The sequence below is a fragment of the Petaurus breviceps genome, unplaced genomic scaffold (genome assembly GCF_028583685.1).
Source record: "Petaurus breviceps papuanus isolate PSGF00001 unplaced genomic scaffold, PetGlider_PUasm1.0 80, whole genome shotgun sequence".
NCBI lineage: Eukaryota > Metazoa > Chordata > Mammalia > Diprotodontia > Petauridae > Petaurus > Petaurus breviceps.
This window is the reverse complement of record NW_027186540.1, coordinates 11968105-11988134: the sequence shown is the minus strand read 5'-3', so window position 1 is coordinate 11988134 and position 20030 is coordinate 11968105. Positions and strand designations below refer to the sequence as shown.

Genomic DNA, 20030 nt, shown 5'->3' with positions numbered 1-20030 from the left:
ATTCCTCTCTCACCTCTTAATTTCACCTTTTAAGTATCATCCCTTCCTGTTAAATTGGTCCCATGCCCTCTATCTATGTATACCTGTAAACGTATATACACACATTCACATATGTATTCATATGCCCGCATACCCTCATATAAAGACACACACACACATATATATATATATATATATATATATATTTCTAATCCCTTCAACTACTGAGAAAAGTTTCATAAGTTACAATTATTGTTTTTCCATGTAGGAATGTTAATAGTTCAAATTTGAGAAGTTCCTTATGATTTCTTTACCCTGTTTACATTCTCATGCTTCTCTTGCTTCTTGTATCTGAATGTCAAATTTTCTATTCAACTCTGGTTTTTTCAGCAAGAATGCTTGAAAGTCCTCTATTCCACTGAATGACCATATTTTCCCCTGAAACATGATACTCAGTTTTGCTGGGTAGGTGACTCTTGGTTTTAATCCCAGCTCCCTTGACCTCCAGAATATCACATTCCAGGCCCTTCGATCCCTCAGTGTAGAAGCTGCCAGATCCTGGGTTATCCTGATTGTGTTTCCACAATATTCAAATTGTTACTTCCTGTCTGCTTGTAATATTCTCTCCTTAATCTGGGAATTCCGGAACCTGGCTATAATATTCCTAGGAGTTTTCTTTTTGGGATTTTTTTCAGGAGGTGATCGGTGGATTCTTTCAACCTCTATTTTGCCCTCTGGTTCTAAAACATCAGGGTAGTTTTCTTTGAGAACTTCCTGGAGGATGCTTTCTAGGTTCTTACTTTGGTCATGGCTTTCAGGTAGTCCAATAATTTTTAAATTATCTCTCCTAAATCTATTTTCCAGGTCAGTGGTTTTTCCCATGAGATATTTCACATTGCCTTTTATTCTTTCATTTGTTTGGATCTGTTTAACAGCATTTAGATTTCTCATAAAGTCATTAGCTTCCATTTGCTCCAATCTAATTCTGAAGCAATGATTCTCCTCAGTGAGCTTTTGAGATTCTTTTTCCATCTGGCAAATTTGACTTTTTAGGACATTCTTCTCCTCATTGCCTTTTTGAGCCTCCTTTGCCATTTGAGTCAGTCTGTTTTTTAAGGTATTATTTTCTTCAGTCAGGCTGTTGACTCTCATTTCATAATTTTCTTGCATTGTTCTCATTTTTCTTCCCAGTTTTTCCTCCACTTCTCTTATCTGCTACTTAAGGCCCTCTATGGCCTGTAACCAGCTTGTATTTTCCTTTGAAGCTTTTGGTGCAGGAGTTCTGACTTCACTGTTTTCCTCCTGTTCCATGCCTTGCTCCTTCTTGTCCCCCAAATAGGAGTGTAATGTTGGAATCTTCTGTCTGCTTTGTTTCCTTTGCCTGCTCATTTTGCCTCTCAATTATTTGACTTTTGGGCTTTTTGCTACAGTAGGACTCTGCCACCAGACAGGGAAGTTTTCGTCCCAAACGCTGAGGTTTTCTCAGCTGCCGGAGGTATTACAGTGTTTGCCCGATAATAAGACCTATCCCGAAAATAAGCCCTCCTCTTACTGTGTAAGATTCCTCTAAAATAAGCCCTCCCCCCAAAATAAGCCCTATTGAGATTGCTACTGTAGTGAAGGTGATCCCCTGCGCTACACGCTACATTACGGTACCCTCTGTATGCACAGTCCCCCCCCTCCCGTGAAACGCATGCTGTGCTCCAAGCTGCATCCAATCAGAGCTGCAGCACTGAGCGTGTCATCCTGTTCTTTATTGAATTCATTATTGAATAAAGGTACATTTTTTTGTTCACATTTACCTGTTTATTAAAATTGCTGTCAATGTTCATTAAAATAAGCCCTCCCCTGAAAATAAGCCCTCTGGTGTTTTTCTGTCCAAAAAAAATAATAAGACAGTGTCTTATTATCGGGGAAACATGGTAGATGGGTGCCCTCTCTGAGGTCTCCACATGCTCTGGCAAGCTGGACACACACCCCAGGACCTCCACCCTTGACTGCAATCCAGATCCAAGCAGGTTAAAGCAAGAGCGATTACCCCTCAGACTGGTGCTTGGTCCCCCTACACTCTGCAGGCCAGGAGCTGAAGCTGCCATGTGGTGCTGGCAGGCGGTGTCTCAGCAGTTTCTCGCCCCAGGGGGTAAAAGGCATGCACTCCCACTTACTGGTCCCAAAGTCCAGACTGCACTGGCCTCTCACCTTGTCCTTCGCATCTATGTATTGATAAATCTGGAAAAGGCCACAGCTGCTGCTGATCTGGAGTCCCTCTGGCTGGCGGCTGGTCAGGCCCGCCCTGGGGCTAAAGCCTCGGTGTGGGGCTGGGCTCTGCTCCCAGAGCACTGTGCTGGCCGATTCCTGCAGGCCTGCCTGGTTGTCCTCAGCAGGAGGTTAGCTTCTCTGTGTCATTTTGTGGGTTCTGCAGCTCCAAAGTTTGTTTAGAGTCCCCCTTTTACATGGATTGAGGAAGGTGGAAGCCGGAGCCGCGGGAAGGTCTTGCTTCTACTCCGCCATCTTCCATAATAACTATTTTACAAGAAAATCTTAATATCACCAATGACCATGATGGTTTCGTTACTGATTTCTATAGAGTCAGATATCATGAAGAATAAAGTCAAGTGAACCCTAAGAAGCCTTGCTGACAGTAAGGCTAATTTAAGTGACAGAATTCCAGTTGAGCTATTTAAAATCCTAAAAGATGATGCTATTAAAGTGCTGCACTCACAATGTCTGCAAATTTGGAAAACTCAGCAGTGGTCACTACATTGAAAAAGATCAATTTATGTCCTAATCCTAAAAAAGGGCAATGCCAAAGAATGTTCAATTTACTGAACAACTGCATTAATTTCATGTGCCAGTAAGGTTATGCTTAAGATTCTGCAAGCTAGGCTTCCACAATATGTGAACCAAGAATTAGCAGAGAGCAGCCTGGTTTTCTAAGAGGTAGAGAAACTAGAGACCAAAATTGCCAACATTTCCTGGATTAAGAAGAAAGCAAAGAAGTTCCAGAGAAAAAGAACATATCCACTTCTACATTCATACTAAAGCCTTTGACTATGTGGATTAAGTAGCAAGGAGTCAGAGATGGGAGTACTCAAGTACACGAGTAGCAAGTGCTCAGAGATTGGAATACCAGATTATCCTGAGGAAAACTTATGTGGGTCAAGAAGCAATTGCTAGAACCAAACATGGAACAATTGATAGCAGTGTCACATTTTATATTCTGGGCCTCAAAGTTAACTGCAGATAGTATCTACAATCATGAAATTGAAAGATGCTTGCTCCCTGGAAGGTAAGCTTTGGCAAATCTGGACAGCATACTTTAAAAAGCAGAGATATCACCTTGCCAACAAAGGTCCATATAGTAAAAGGTATGGTTTTCCTAGTAGTAATGTGTGGCAGTGAGAACTAGACTATAAGGAAAGCTGAGGGCTGCAGAATTAATGCTTTCTAATTATGGTGTTGGAGAACACTTCTGAGAGTCTTTTGGACAGCAAGGAGATCAAATCAATCAACACTTAAAGATTAAAACTAAATTAAATTAAATTAAAAATTCAGACTATTCACTGGAAGATCAAATAGCAAAGCTGAAGTTTAAATACTTTGACTAAATAATGAAAAAACAGGAAAATAACCTGATATTGGGGAAGACTGAAGACAAAAGGAAAAGAGGATGCCAGAGGATGATATGGATAGCTAGTGTCAGTGGAAACAACAAATGTGAGCTTGGACAGACTTGGAAAGATACTGGAGGACCAAAGGGGCTGGTGTGCTATGATCCTTGAGGTCAGGAAGAGTCAGCTGGACTGAACAATAGTAGCTCCTAACCCATTGCCTACTTCCCTGTATTTAAACCAAAACATAAATTACCTTTTATTTGATCTTGCCCTCACCTCCACATTTAAAATTCCCTATCTTCCTTCAAGTTTCCACTCTGTAGCTTCAATAGAAGCCTTTCCTTATCCTTTCAGATACTACTGTTTTCACTGATCTTAAACATTCATAAAGCATCCCATATTGTATTACACTTATCTTTGTTCATGTTGTATTCCTCCAATGTACTGTAAACTGCTTGAGGGTAGGAACTCTTTCCTTTTTGGTTTTGTTTCCAGCACCCAAGCACAGTTCCTTGAATGGAGAAGTCACTGATTAAATGTTGAGTTGTGATGAATTGAGTTGAATGGGGTGGGGGAAGAGGGAGATAAGATACTTACAGAAAAAAAAAAAGACATACTTCAAACCACTGATATGCTCTGTAATCATGTGCAAATGAATTGCTTATACTACCTGGGTAATAGTTCTTTTTCTGTGAAATAAGGGAGTTGGAGTGGATAATTCTAAATTCTCTTCATGCTTTCATGCCCCAGGCTAGGATAAGGGCCAAAAGAATGGTTCAGAGGTCAAGGAGAATAATCAGGGAGAAAAGGTCACACAATTTGGTCATTAGATGCTCATTAGGGACCGCTGAAAATACGTTTTCAGAGCAAAGGTGAGGATAGCAGTCCCATTACAATAGGTTAATTTGTTAGTGAAGTGGTGAGAAATACATGTATTGATAACTGATATTTGATAATTGATTACTGTTTTTGCAAAGTCTATCCATAAGAGAAAAGAGGATAGGAGCTTGCCTGGACAACAGTTTAGAGGATTATTTCTATTCTAGATGATATCAGAATTCATTTGTGGACAGAGTGAAGGAACTCAATTGTGAGAGAATGAAAAAAAACATAAACATTTATAAAGTACCTACTATATTCCAGACACTGTGCTCAGTTCAGAAGAAAAAAAGGCAAAATTGTTATTAATGTTTTTTGTACACATCAGTATTTTAATTGAATAAAAAAGGGAAATGTCTTTCTCCAAAAAATAAAATTGTAAAGCAAAAAATAATATTTTAATAACATACATATGTATGTTTAATCATATAAAAGCTAGATATGACTTATGAAAGAATACCCATTTTTCAGAATAGGTATCAAAATAAACATTTGAAAAAAATCATGAAATTTAAAATTTCTTCTTTGAAACTCTGATAGATATGTGACCTCAACAAAGTAGCAAAAGTTCTGAAAGATGTCTACCAATCTAGAAATGCTTTGATAATCAGGCAAGCATTTATTAAAAGCCTTATTATCTGCCAAGGTCTTTGGGACACACATACAACAAGTGAAACATTCCTTACTCTCAGGGACCTTATATTCAAATAGCAGACAAAATGAGTAATATATAAGAATAAACAACATAAATATAAAGTGAATAAATGTAAATAAATAAATACATATATTTCATGCCATTGTACTTCTGGTATAATCTTGGATATTCAACAATGTATGGGAGGACACATCACCAATAGATTACCAATAGGTGCTAAATTCCTTGGCCACAGCAACTCATACTTTAGTTCTTATAAGGCAAAATCATTTATGCTATAGAATTAGTTCATGATATTTTTTTTAGTAAGGGAGAATGTAACTGCTAATCTTCTAAATGAGAAAGAAGGGACACTATTGATTTTCTTGTCATTTTACTATTTATCTACTGAGACATTTCAATTATAATTTTCCACTGAGATCATCAGATATTTGTGTGAATTCTACCTTTGATAATACAATAAGTCTGTCCTTCTACTAATAGAGATTAGGACATAAGAGGCATTTTGATCAAAACTATCCATGCCATTAAAATTCAATGAACTCACTTGGCATCACTCAGCTTTATCTGGCTAAAATCCTTTAATTCCCCAGCCCCTGCTGCTTACGTGCTCTAGGCTCATCACACTTAACCTCTGCTTTGGCTTCTCAGAAAAGATTGTGTTTCACTCCATTCAGAGTTTCAATAGTCCTGCGAGCCACACGCAAGTGCCTGACTAGCCCTTTATACTGAGCACACTAATCTGATTGTTTTTCCACTCTACAAACTCTGGGTCAACAATCAAGCAGCCCGCCAGAAACTAATTAATTTGCAAACAGGCTTCTGTTTTCATGGAGGGAAAGCTTTTGAGCGCCATGTCAGTGAGTCCAGTCACACCATGGTTACATGTATTGTCATGGCATCTTCTGAGTAAAGCTCCTTGCTCACTGTCACTGCACACATGAACTCAGATTATCCAGTCAATAGCAAATCTCTATTGAACACCAACCAAACACTGAATGCAGTGACTGCAAGAGAGGAAATTGGTACAGACAGGGTCTGTACTCATTAAGCTGGTGGTTAAAGAAGAAAGGGAGGGAAAATAGTTTTGGGGTAGAAGCAGGGGTGCATGTTTGCTATTAAAAGACTCATTCCAGATAGTGGCCCTTCAGTTGTTGAATGTTTTACATAGTTTAACGGGGAAAAAAAGTAGTATCCTGAAAAGTAAAAATGGTATTAAGATGTGTTTTAGTGTATCCCTTGTTAAAGCTAGTAATTCTGCATCTGTAAATGGGATTTATATACGATAAGAAACATTTCATGTGCTCACACCTATCTTTTGAATCGTGGTATTGATATAGCAGTCAGCTGAAATATGAGGACAATAACCTCTCTGCTGGAAATGCTATGGAATTATCAGCTGTGTCATGTTATTCTGAGATTCCAAAATACAAACAAAAAAGTGGTGTAAAATGAAATGCAAATGGGATAAAGTGCTGCATTTTCTCATCTAATTCCTGCTACACCCTGAATTTTTCTTAAATTAATCCTCACTTCACCACATTGTTTGTTTGTGATAATAAAATGTGGTTATTAACTGTGCTCAAATCTCAACATTTATGCATATGATCTCACCAAAATGCAACACATTCAACATTTCAGAATTTTGTTACTAGTTTACTTTCCTTCTACTTGTTACTACATGTAGAGGACAAAGCCAGATTTTTGAGGACAAGAAAGGAACTGCGATTTCATTAACATGGGAATCTCCTACAGTGGAAGTTAGGATAAGCAGATCAGCAACTAAATCTATAATAATTAGAGAGATGCTAGGAGAAACTGAGATTTTAAAGTGACTTAACCATATCACAAAGTAACACACACCAGAGTCAGGACTTGAACCCTGGACTGGACACTAACGTCATCCCTCTTTCCACTAGGCCATTAGTGCCTTTTATCAGGTCCTCAATGAATGCTAACTGGTGTTATTAATACTGACCAAGGTTTACTAAGAATAAGGGTTTTCATTATTTTATTTCAAAATAGTAAGGATATCTTGTCATTACATTCATAAATCTAAGATCTATTTCATGGGGTCTTTCTATGGTATCTTTTTATTATTGTTTTACCTAGATCTCAGTCAGTCAGTTAACAAGCATTCATCAAGTACTTACTGTATCTCAGTCAATGTACAACAGTTTGGGAGGAATGTAAAGGTAAAAATAAAAATGAAACCCCGAATCATCCCTACCTATAAGGATCTTATATTCTAATGCAAGAGTCAACATGAAAAAATTGTGTGTATATATAAGATACAGTGGAGGGAGCTGGAGAGAGATTTTGAAAGGCCCCCTAAAGAAAGTAGGATTTATACTGAGTTTTAAATGAAGTAGAGAATGCCAAGATCAAAGAGATAACAAGGGAAAGAACCAGGATTTGAACCTAGGACCTCTGGTTCCCCATCCAGGGCCTTTCCAACTGCACTATACTGCTTCAGCTGTGGTTTCAGTTAAACAAACAACTTTGCATTTTTAATGGAAATGTTAGGAACTATTGAGAACTATTTCAGAAACCAAAAGATGCAGTGAATATTGGGCAGGTCTCAGAACAGAAACCACTGGAATTGAGTTCCTCCTGCCTTTGACACATCTTGGCTATGCAACCGTACAGCATTTTTTTTTTTTGGCTTCTCAGTGCCCTGAAGATTTACCAATCTGCAATGGCAGAGGCAGTTTTCCTACACTGATTAATTAACAGGTCTTGATAAAACATTTTAAAAGATATATATTTATCATTATTCTCTCCAGAATTATCGATATTCTACTTGTGACTATTATCCCTTGGTGACTTCCTTATCTACCAGCTCCTAAGAGAAATGCCACGTTTTCCTGATTTCTACCCCTCCTTCCTATACCATCAAATTTTCTGAAGAGTACTTTAAAACATTTTATTTGGACATTCCTTGATCTGTGTATTTTATTTTTCTTTTGATTCTAAACCAGTTGTCCATTCCTTAATTAGTTTTCAGCTCTCAAATAATTTTTTTTAGTTTTTATAGACTAAAAAATAGCCCTTAGTAATATGGAAAAATGGTTTGGCTACATTAAGAAATGACATAGATCATGTATTTCTCAAGTGTGTTTTGTTAGACGGCCTATAAGAAAAATCCCCTATCAAAAGTTGATACCAGCAGTAAGAATATTATTTTCATTTCTAGGCTTCACACATTTTTTTTTCTGACAGACTAAACTTTGTTTCAACTGAGATAGGCTAAAAGCTCACTCTTTTCCTTTGGTAAAAGGCTGAACATGGAAAATAAGCCTAGGAAAGATGAGGTAAAGGAAATTAATGTTTTGGTAAGGTTGGCTTGTTTGAGAAAAAACTACATTTGTAGGTCACACAAAAATGGTTAGTAGTTTGAGAGTTAAAAGACCCCATAGTTTAGTTTTTATTGTATATTTTTTTTTGAACAGAATATACAAGGGAGGTTATGTGCTTTTTGTCTGAAGGTGAAGGACTGTCTGAATTAAGTCAAAACAAACCAAAAAAACTGCTAAATTTTGTTTCAGCAAAATAGACATTAAAAATTATTTCAAACCATTGTACTCATTTGCTTCTAATTTCAGTGGAGAAGAAGGGCACTCTTTGAACATATTTCATTTCTTAGGTTCCTGGTTCCTTAGATAGACTTTATGCTATCATAATATCAATCAGTATATATGTAACTACTCATTCAGTGTCTAAGACCATCTTATGGCAGTTTGTGATCTGCAATAAAGGGGACAGGGCACAGTAACTGCCAGAAAATACAATACAAATGCCATAAGAGGATTGTGTCCTTGTTTCCTGTCTCAAAGCCTGTGAAATTTAAGAGGGCATTTTTTTTTATTATTGAATGTTCACTCAGTTCCTATAATACTCAACTGCTTATGTAACCGTAAAATAAGGATTATGAAGGACTTTGTCTCCAGGGTACTGAAACACGCAACTAACTGGTTTGAAATATTAAGCCACAGACATGATGAGAAAATCAAGAGGTCTGACAGTCATAAAAAGCAAGTAAATTCCAACTTATTTCTAAAATGTCTAATTCAATACTCCTATTTAACCTCTAGTTTCTATAAGTGCTACATCTATACTATCAGATCTTTTTGTTACATCTTTTTTATCCCTTATTACATGTATCTAGGGAACAACTGTCAAAGTATTTGTTTATTATTGTATTTTTGTAATTAGAGGTTAGGGTAAAAGGGTCCACACAACTGATGTGGTCTAACTAATTGGTTCATCTGACTCCAAACATTAAATTCCCCTTCTCTATAACCTTCAGAGCATCCATCAACTTAGCAACCCTAAGTAGAAGACAGTTTGAATTCTGGGATACCTTTTGCAAGTCCCAGAATGTAAGCATATTCCTCAAAAAGCAAATAAAACAAAAACAAGATGGCAAACAGACTAGAAGACAACATGTTTTCTAGCTAGGGATACCTTTATGGTAGGAACCAGAGTAAGAACTGAAGACTAAGAAAACAATGAATACCAATAACAGTGAACATAATACCTCTCTCTTAGGACTTTGAAAACCACTTCTTATGAGATGATTTTCTATTTTTAGCTATTCTCTGAAAATTGTAACTGCTGACAATGTGGCTAGAAGAATATGCTTAGAATAATGATTTGGGACTAAGGAGAGCTCCATATTACTTAAAGTCTGATTTATAAAACATTTTAAATTCCACTGCATCAGAATTGTTTTCTCCTTAGTGGGAAGGGAACTATTAAAATATATCTGGAATATGCCAACTTTTTTCTGCAAAGGAGAGGAACTGATTTAGGGAAATTAAAATGTCATATGCCAAAGTAAATGTTCATAGCCCTGAAGACCACTCAAAAAAGAACCTTCTCAGATAGTTTTGAGGGTCTGGCAGTTGTGATGATTATGCAGTATATTCTTATTCCACAAAAGTCATTCATTGTATGCATGAATGTATAAACATCATGTCTCCAATTTTATTCCTGAATGGTATTTAATTTCGGGTAGTTTATGATTCCTGGTCCCTTGGTTCTATCAGATACGTGACTATGTCCTCAATCTTAAAGCATTTCTGGTTTCTGCACCCTGTCAGATGTAACCTCTGTGCTAATTTGGGAAAATCAGTTCTCACATTTTGTGCTGAGAGACTGATAACTGAATTCCCAAAGGAATTACACATTTTCAGAGATGAAGTACAGAGCTGTGGACAATGGCTCTGTTTTCCCATAGTGTAAATTTTTCAGACTCAGCTGTCATCATTCAGGTCTGCAATACAAAAGCAGCTTCAAGTTGATGACTTGGCTTTATTTCCCCAAGGCCACACAAATGAAATGGGTGCTTTATTCTTTTCAATATCTATACCTATTACAATCAGGCCTTATTTCTCAAGGATACTGAAAACCTTCACGACCTCTGGAGGTCACATTAGCCCAAAGTCTGCTTCTGGTGTGCACGTGTGTGTGTGTGTGCGCATGTGTGTACACGTGCATGCATGCACATGTGAGCACTTAAATATATAAATATGAATGTATGTATGTATATATAGATAAATTTGTGTATATATTTTCCTTTCATGTTAATAACACTAATTGTGACTGACACAGCATTTACTGTTTCTCCATAAATACTATTAATAAAACATCTTGAATTGAAGTGGAATTATGTTGACAACTTATGAATCACAGTTATTTCAGTGAAACTATCATTGACATAAGTGTTGTGTTAGTGTTAAAGGTCTAAGTCCAAAGGAAGGACAGCATATGCAAAGACTTGAACTCTAGGCTTGAAGATTATGGAACCTGGATTCATGGCCCTATTGCATTTTATACAAGACCTTATTTGTAAAAGTTACATAAGTAAAACATACCCAGCTATGCCTCATCATCTAATTCACTCGTATTATGTAGACATAATTTATAATGAAAAACACTCATTAAATCGAAATGGAAACAAATATAAATATACACTCTTCCTCGATGGCTGCTTTAAAATATTTCTAATCTTTCTTAGGCATAATTGCTTTGTATATCTTGCTCTTTTTAAAATTTCTGTATTCTATTATGTGCTATTTTACACTAAACACTGCTCAGTCTGATTGGTAAAAGGACCTAATACGAGGAATTAGGAAATCTATTTTCTAGTCCCAGCTCTGACAGGATATATGGGACCTTTGGGAATGTATGTTTTCTGTACTCCAGCATTCTGGGGAAAAGTCAGGGAGGCAGGACATGGAATATTATACATGAAAGACAGAAAGTAAGAGCATATAACATATAATGAACATAATCGAGAGTAATGGTTGTAAAGGCAGGCTAGGAACAGACTGGGAAGGCTTTTAAAAATAACAGAAAATTTGTATTTTATCCTAAAAATCAAGAGGGAGACACTGGAACAAGTTTATTCTTTATGCTTAATATCTGGTCATAGCCCTTAAATTACTGTGTAGTAGGAGCAATATCCTTATGCCTCATAGGTAAATTAGGCTAGTATTTTTTTTTTTCCTTAAAAGGAGTTGACCCTTTTTTGACATTAGGCTGGCACAAGGGAATAAAGAGTCTGATTGCTAACATCACTTCTTCCATCACCTGAGTACAAAACAGACACAAGGAGTTCCAGAAGGACTTGGAGGATTAGTAGGTGGCTCGTGATAGGTAAATCTGTCAAGGAAGCTTTGCTTGGCTAAATCAACTAGAGATGTCATCAAGGTCTACCCTTGTTGAATACCTTTCTCCTGCTATAGCTAAATAAATTTATTTTTGTCAACTGCTAAATGATCCAACAAATGTCTCATTTTGGTTCAGTATCAGAGAACTGGCCTAAATCAGACCCATCCCAGAATATACCTTATCTTTTTCCTTTTTGTTTTTCTTCCAAGCCCTGATTTTTTTTTCTTTCCATGGAGAAAACCCTTCATGACATCATTGTTGGCACACAACAAGTTTTCCTGAATCTTTTATCTCTCTTTCCTTTTTTTTTTTGCTCAGTTTACTCATACTCTCTAATCATGAAACCACCACCAGTAAGTATTTACTAATGATCATTAAAACATAAGCTAATATTTTATCCTCAGTATACCAGAAATTTAATTGTTGAACATTCACAGTCATTGGCATCAAGGACCATATCCAATTTTATACTAATCAGTCTTTTAGATCTGAATTGTTGACTTTTAAAATGTCAGAACAAAATTTTCCATGTTCTAATTGTGTATTTTACCTACCATTTAGCCACCTGGAATCATGCTGCTCTGTCCTAATTGGATGGTGGTGCCCAAGAGTTCGGAAAATGGCAAAGTCTCGTCCCATAAAATCAGCTGCAGTTCCAGAGTATAATTCTCCATCTGTGGAGTGAAAGAATAAAACAACGAACATATCCTTTAACATCATTCTTCTAGGCAAATATTCATGACAGTGAAAAAAAGGGTAGTCTTTCACAAAATTCATTATGCTTGATTAATTTTTCCCTATACCAAATCCATAGTTTTTAAATCTTTCAATAAGTTTTCATCCATGATTTGTTGTTGAATTTGCCTGTGGATTTAATCACTAGACAAAGCTACACAGTAAAATGTCACAATGCATAACTGGAATGAAGGCCAATTTGAATTAGTATAAATGATAAGACTGTAGAGTGTATCTAAGGAAATTATATTTCATTACTTCCAAATAACAGAAAAGTAACATGGACTAAGTTAACATTGCCATACAGCAGTGCTATTAGATTTGCCCTGTAAAAAAGTATAATTTGTAATTAATATATTGTTCAGCTGTACATGGAAAGGCAAAATGGCACGGTGGATAGAGGTGGCCTGGAAACCAAGAATGCATACACATACAATCTGTATGACCTTGGGGAAGTGCATCAACCAGTGCTCCAGAAAACTGTGAGACCATCAGTTGTAGAGAGAGTGTGTTGGTCAAGGGAGTTTCCTCATCTTGGATTTCTCTATACCAATGAAATCACAGATCTAGTCCCTGTTCTTATTTTCATGTTCCCTCTTTTTCCTTTTCTTTGTCTTTCCTGTTCTCTTTCTATACATATATGTGAATATGAACACATAGATGCATATGAATATACATATATATGCTTTTGAAATAATTTTACTTGCGCGCTTTGTTATGTGAACTAATTATTTGTCCTGAAATCTTAAACTTCTAACTTTAACAAATAATTTTTTATACATGAATATGAAAGTTTTCATTAATTTAAACCTATTTCATCTATGGGGGACTCTAAATTAATGAGGAATTATTTTAATTCAAAATTCAAATCTTCTCCATCCAAAGGTTTGGCGTGACTTTATTTTCCCTCAGTTTCTCAGTACACAGGGTACATCCTTTGTCTTGATGTATCAGAAAATAGTATTCTCTCTCTCTCTTTTTTATTTTTGACAATTACTAAGTGTTTATTGGATTGATTAGATGGAGTGCAATTAAAAGAAACATTTCCAAAGCATGGTATAATAAAAAAAATATGACTGCAAATCTATTATATACAACCTGCTATTCCTTTTAGATATATAATAAGGTTATTAAGTAAATTTCTTTTTACCCCCTTTTCCCTCTCCCCTGCTCTAGAGTTGGCTACAAATATGTATATGTTTATATAAAATCATTCTATGTAAAATCTTCTATTTATCAGTTCTTTCTACTAGATAGTAGTCTAAAAATAAGCCAGTTTCAATGGAACAAGGAATCCCCCAGAAGCTGATAATTCTTTTTTCCCCCAGCTAGTATCCCTGTTTCTTCTTTATATTCTTAATACCTGATATAGCGTTTTATATATGGTAAGCTCATAACAAATGTATGTTGAGTTGAAAAAAAAAAGGACTATTAGCATCAGTACAAGTAACTGGAAAGAACAAGATACAATCAAAATTACTCTGATATATTAGAATGATCAAATTTGGCTCCAAAGAAGAAATATTAGAAAAATCTCATTCCACTATCCTGAGAAGTTGAAATAATTGTTATATTTATCAATATCATTGCTGAAAACTCTAGGCCAGGGTAAGGGATGATCTACAAACAACAAATATTTATTGAAGAGATAAACAAGTGAAGGGAAATTAGGTGACCAAAGTTCACGTGATTTGGGCTATCCCTATTCAGAAAACATACTATTGCCACCAGTAGTCTTTTTAAGAAACAAATAGATTCACCTATTCTACTGTTATTGTTAATATGTTGTGGAATGTTTGTAAATGATGTGCTTATTAGACTTTTTCTTAATTAAGAGGATAAAGACTATCCTCATTTATTAGCATTATATTTTAATAATTCTTAAATAATTCTTTTATTTATTATCCTATTGAATCTACAGAAATCTACAGAAAATAAAGTATATAGATATGAACTTAATTGAAGAAACACTACACATCTGATTTCTTTTATGATCATATTTATTTCCCCATCCTTAACTTACACAGAAATTATTCCTAATATACTAGAAATATTCCCAGATTTCCAACCCAAAGCATTTCTGTTACTGGTAAATGGACCTTATAATCTATCTGGATCACATTACCTTGGAAGAATCTATACAAAATTAGAGAAATGCCTAGTGAGAGCAGTTTTTCCATTTCTGCATATCCTTGTAGTGAAAATAAAAAGACATCATCTTGGAAAAATATGCATAATGGCCTGACATTTTGTTGGATAATTGTACAAAAAAGTATCTATAATAATGTAGGCACTTCACAATATAAAACCAAAAAGCCACAGTAATAATATCAATATTTATTAAAAAAATTAAACCACCCATCAAGTTCAAATTTCTGAGTAGATTCAATGGTAACATACTATAAAATAGTATCCTGAAAGACCACCACGCAAAGAATTCTGTGTTAAAAGTGCACAGATGTTATAAAGAGACCCACCAATTGGTTTCAAAGGAAACTACGCAGTCAAATATTTCATCTTCTGGATATTAAACCACTGTTTATATTACTACAATGTTCCTTCTTATTGGCTGCAATTTTATGCATCCTTCCTTTAACAGGAACTGGCTATCTACATCAAAAAAAGGGATGTTGTGGAATTTCAAAATTTAGCTAACAGGTTTTTCTTGATCTGTTTGAATATGAACCTATATTTTAAACATATGCTTTGGGAAGTCGTGGGCTTTAGGTCTTAGGAAGGTAGTGTGACCCTCACATAGATCTGGGTTGAGGCCTGCGTTCTGGTTCTCAATCTTATGAAGTTCTTATTTGGGAATCCCCAGTAACCCATGTATCCTCTGAGTTTTGTTTGTTTATCAGATGATCTCTAGGAGAGGTTCAACTCCTTAGCCGATGTAGCTTGTGATGGTACTGACCAAAGGGCGCCAGAGTAGAATGGCTGGGGTCCCTGTGTATGACTGATGAGTGCTTGATGTGATTTTTGGCTAGGTGGAACCATGGCCCAGCTTGTAAATGCTGAGATAGAAATGTAAGCTATTCAGTTTGCATTTAGTCCTTGTATCTAGTGCCAGTGCAGAAAGTAGGTGCTTAATTAATGCTTATTCCATTGGATTGGAAACAAATCTCCAATCTTCATGCCATTTCTTAAAAAAAAAATCATGGTTGTATACCCATAGCAAAGGACATGCTCAGTCCTTTCCCTGCTAAAAAATGAAAAAATAAAGTTATTAATCATAGAGATGATGAAGCACATGGTAGTCACAAATATGAGAAAGGTTGAAAAAGATCACAGAAGAGTTAAAAAATAAATATACACAGCACATAATTTCAAGTATGACTAGCAGGAGATAGAATTCTAAGTGAAAGTGGGGAGCACATCCTCATTTAGCAGTTTGTCTTCTCTGTCATTCACCTTTTTTTTTCTTTTTTAAGGAAAACAATAATGAATAGTATTATGTAAAAAAATATTTAGCAGAGCTAGAACCTTGCAATCTTGGAAAAGATTCAGGTGCTTCTCATAACTAATTTTTAAATTTCATTTTGTTGTTGTCCCCTCCCAAGCGAGCAAAGAAAAACAAATACAACTCAAGAAGATAACAAGGTTGAATTTAATTCTTCTTTGACAAAATAGAGGGTGATTCAGAGAGAGTATCAGGATAAGGGCTATTGGTTTGACTTAAAACTTCTGAAACGTTAACAAACTACATGAATGACTTAGATGCTAAGAAAAAGATGGAGTATAACTTTGGGTGTCTCCAGCTATAGCGAAGCCAATTTCATTCCATAATCATGCTCCTTTAAGAAGGTGTTTATGTGTGGTGGTGAAGGGCAAGGCCAAAACAGAATTGTTCTTACTACTCTCAAGGGTGCAGCATTCCACTGTTGACCTTCAATTATATTCAATAAATGCTCAATTTTCCCAGATCTTGGCTTTGCTTTCCTGCTTAGGTTTCTGGCAGTGGAGGGCTTTGTGTGTGATTGTGTGTAAATGCACACATTTTGGAGGGTACAAGGAGAGTCAGGAGGGTTATTTGCTGGCAGGGATTCCATTTAGGAATATGATTCCTTCAGAGTCAGGGTGGTCTCCTTATGATAATAATAACTTCAAATTTTTGTATTGCTTTCAAACTTCCAAACTGCCTTCCTCAAAATAATCCTGGGAGATATCTAATATATATGCTATTATTTCTGTTTACAAAAGAAGAAACTGAGGCACAGAGGAGTTACATGATTGACTGAAGGTCACAGAGTAGAGTGTAAGTGCTAAATCCAGGCTTCAGATTCTGATCCTTTAAACTCATGGCCAAGTTTTCTTTCTACAACAACACTGTGGTTCTGTACGGATAGGTAATGATGTTACAACCATGTAATTAGCAGAATATTCCACTACTGTCGCCCGTTAACCTGAATTTTGATTCTGCCTTCTCAAGTGCTTTACATTTCTGGAGACACCTTTAGTTATTACAAAAATGTGTAGATAACATATTTATGTCTTTAGGATTGTAAAGGTAAGGGGATTGCAGATTTTCCCTGCCCCTTAATAGGCCTATGTGATCACATGGGGCCCATGTTGGGAGGAACTTGCCAAATGGGTGGAGCAAGAAGTCAGAGTGAGACAGAGCTGGGAGAGGGAGGGAGTAGGCAGGAAGAAGGGCTAGCATGAGTGAGGGAGGGAGGATTTTTGCCAGGAGGAATCTGTTTTGGGAGATGGCCTTACAGAGGGAAGACTTGGGGATGTTTGTGTTCTCCGCCTTGGTGACATGTGTGGATTTTGTCTTACAAAGAACTTTTGGGGTATGGGTGCTCTCTGCATTGGCAATGTGTATAGACTTCTTTGTTACTGTGATGGATATGGCTTACTGATGTTTTAATAAATGTCTTGGTTTACTATTTTCTTTCAAGGAAGAAAGTCTGTTATATCTTGTGATTCAGACCTGTATACGCAGGGAATAGGCCTGCAAATTCATAGCAGCTGCTGTGGGTATCACATTGGTGAAATAATGATGACCAGAAATACTTAAATGGTGGTGCCTTTAAAACCATTTTGGTTTTAAAGATACAATTGATTGAAAAGTGATCAAGATTTTGGTGATTTTAACTATTTTTATTTATAAGTATTTTTGTTAGTGCTAGTCCCATTATGAATAGAAATATCTGTTTTACATGCAATTTTCATTTCACCTGAAAAAGAATCATGTTTTAAGTGTGATGTTTTATGAGAATTATTTTTTAATTGTAGAGATGCCAAATAGTATTACCCATTATTCATACATTTTTGAATGTATGAATTTATGTATATACATATATACATATCATGTACACAAACAAATTCAATAATATATACTAATACATGCATATACACATATATACAATTTGTTCCAAAAGTCTTAGTTTAGTTTTAAGCTCTAAGATTTAGGGACATCCTTTCTTTGCTATGTGTGCATGTGTATGTGCATGTGTGTGGAGTCACCAGTAGAAGCTAAAAATAAAGAATATTCTAAAGATCTTAGTTCATTAACTTAATGCACAGGAAGTGGTATGTGGGGAAGCAGATACTCTGTCCAGTAACAACCTTTTACCTCATCACTACAGAAAACTCTCTGTGGAGAGTCTGGTATAACAAAAACAAATAAATGGGCCCAAAATAAATTGGTGCTGACATGCATACCAAACCTGAAATGCCATATACTAACTGTCAAAAGAAGGAAGTTACCATTTGAATACAACTTCATTTTTTTTCTCACTGTAAGCTTTCTGAGTCTCTAAGGGAAGTTTCCCTTACTGAACTAAACAAAGAAGACAGTTCAGTGAACTCTAAGAGCATTTTCAGCATGTTTGAGATACCAAGGAACATATTAAACAAAGGTCACATGTATTCTGGATTTTCTTTACACAGCTCAAAATAAAATAAAAATGTGGCTTAGATCAGTTAGAGTATTGGATTACCATTCCTTAAATGGGTGAGGTGAGGGAAAATAGAGGACAAAGAAAACATATCCTGCTGATGTTTCAAAATTAGTATTGCAGGTGAAAAATGTTAAGCTGATGCAGACAAAAAAACAAATACACCTATGGCCAGAGCCCATTTTACAGCCTAAGACTGCTATTAACCAAAGTAAATTCTGCTTGCAGTGTAACATAATAGTTAAAAAGATGTAGGGAAAGTATGTGGATAAAAATATGAGATGTATGCCTCATGCATGAAAAAAAAATATATATGTAGTGAATGAATAGATGTGTATATATTATGTGTATACACACACACGCACACACACACACACATATATATATATATACATACATACATATGTGTTTTTTATAATGTTCTTATCCATTTCCTACCTGGGTCAAGGAAAGGATTCAGTTAAAGCATAAAAACTGAATTTTCATACCATTCTACTATTCTATTACTTTCTTTATTCTACATTCTATATGGTACAATTAAATTAGACTACTGTAGGGGAGCTGGATTGGAGCCTTTTCCCTCCAACCTCATAGAGTGCAGAGCCCACACCCAGCCAACTTCCAATGCAACATGTGGCACAGTGTTAAATGCTTCATACTCTATAGTGGCTACTCAATGCCGTTATTGGACCCTGAACAGAAACAGGATCTTTAAAAGAAAATAAACCACCCTCTGCCTCTCTCTCCTTCTCTTCTTCCTATCTTGCCAAAGTCAAGTATCTACATCAGGAGGATATGCTCTGATTGAACCCTCTTATGTCTTTTGTTTCTCATATGCCTTTGTTCATACTGTCCCATAAATTTGGAATGTCTTCTCCTCACTTTCCACCAGCAGAATTTCTATCCATCCAGTAAAGCCCAACTCAAATACCAACTCTTAAATGAAGCCTTCCATGATTCCCCATTGATAAAGACCTTTCTCCCTAGACCTCACAAAATACTGTTTTGCATCTTTCAAATGCACTCATTATGTATTATTATGTAATGATTATTTGTGTTTGTGTGGTAATTACCATTATGCTATAAGCTTGAGCTTGAGGACGGAAGACTTAATTTCCTTTCGCACCCAAGAGTGATGTATGCATAGTAGGCATTAGCAAATGTTTTTGAATGAATGCAATTTTAGCTAACAATCTTCAGTCTTTTAAAATTGATTTCAATGCTATATCTCACATGGACAATATTTCTAAATGATTAGTCAAGAAAGAAAGGAAGGAAGGAGGGAAAGAAAGAAGGAAGGAAGGAAGAAGAGAAAAAATGCTCAAGTAGGTTGTTTAATTGTATAGATATGAAATGATTGTTAACTATACTCTGTTTTGCTCCTTGAAAGTATAGCTGCATTCTCTTCGCAGCTGGGATTTATTCAGAGCAGGGTAGCAACTGCTACTTTTAATGAACAAGTTTTAAAGAAAATAATGAAAAATGTTTGCAGGTGTGTACAATAAGAAACATGTTTCTAAAAATACTGGAACAATTTAATAATGAAGAAGTGTTCTTTTATAACACTACCGAACTTTATCAAAAGAG

At 35.8% G+C, this 20030-nt stretch overlaps 1 protein-coding gene across 17 annotated transcripts in view; it reads right to left on the bottom strand.

The window, feature by feature from the left end:
* Positions 1-20030, bottom strand: part of LOC138176019 (semaphorin-3A) — a 665616-nt gene that overhangs the window by 92109 nt on the left and 553477 nt on the right. For all 17 annotated transcript variants that reach the window (XM_069106728.1, XM_069106733.1, XM_069106729.1 and 14 more), the window contains one exon: positions 12360-12479. In XM_069106728.1, the coding sequence (XP_068962829.1) occupies positions 12360-12479 (120 nt within the window). The remainder of the gene's footprint in view (positions 1-12359; positions 12480-20030) is intronic.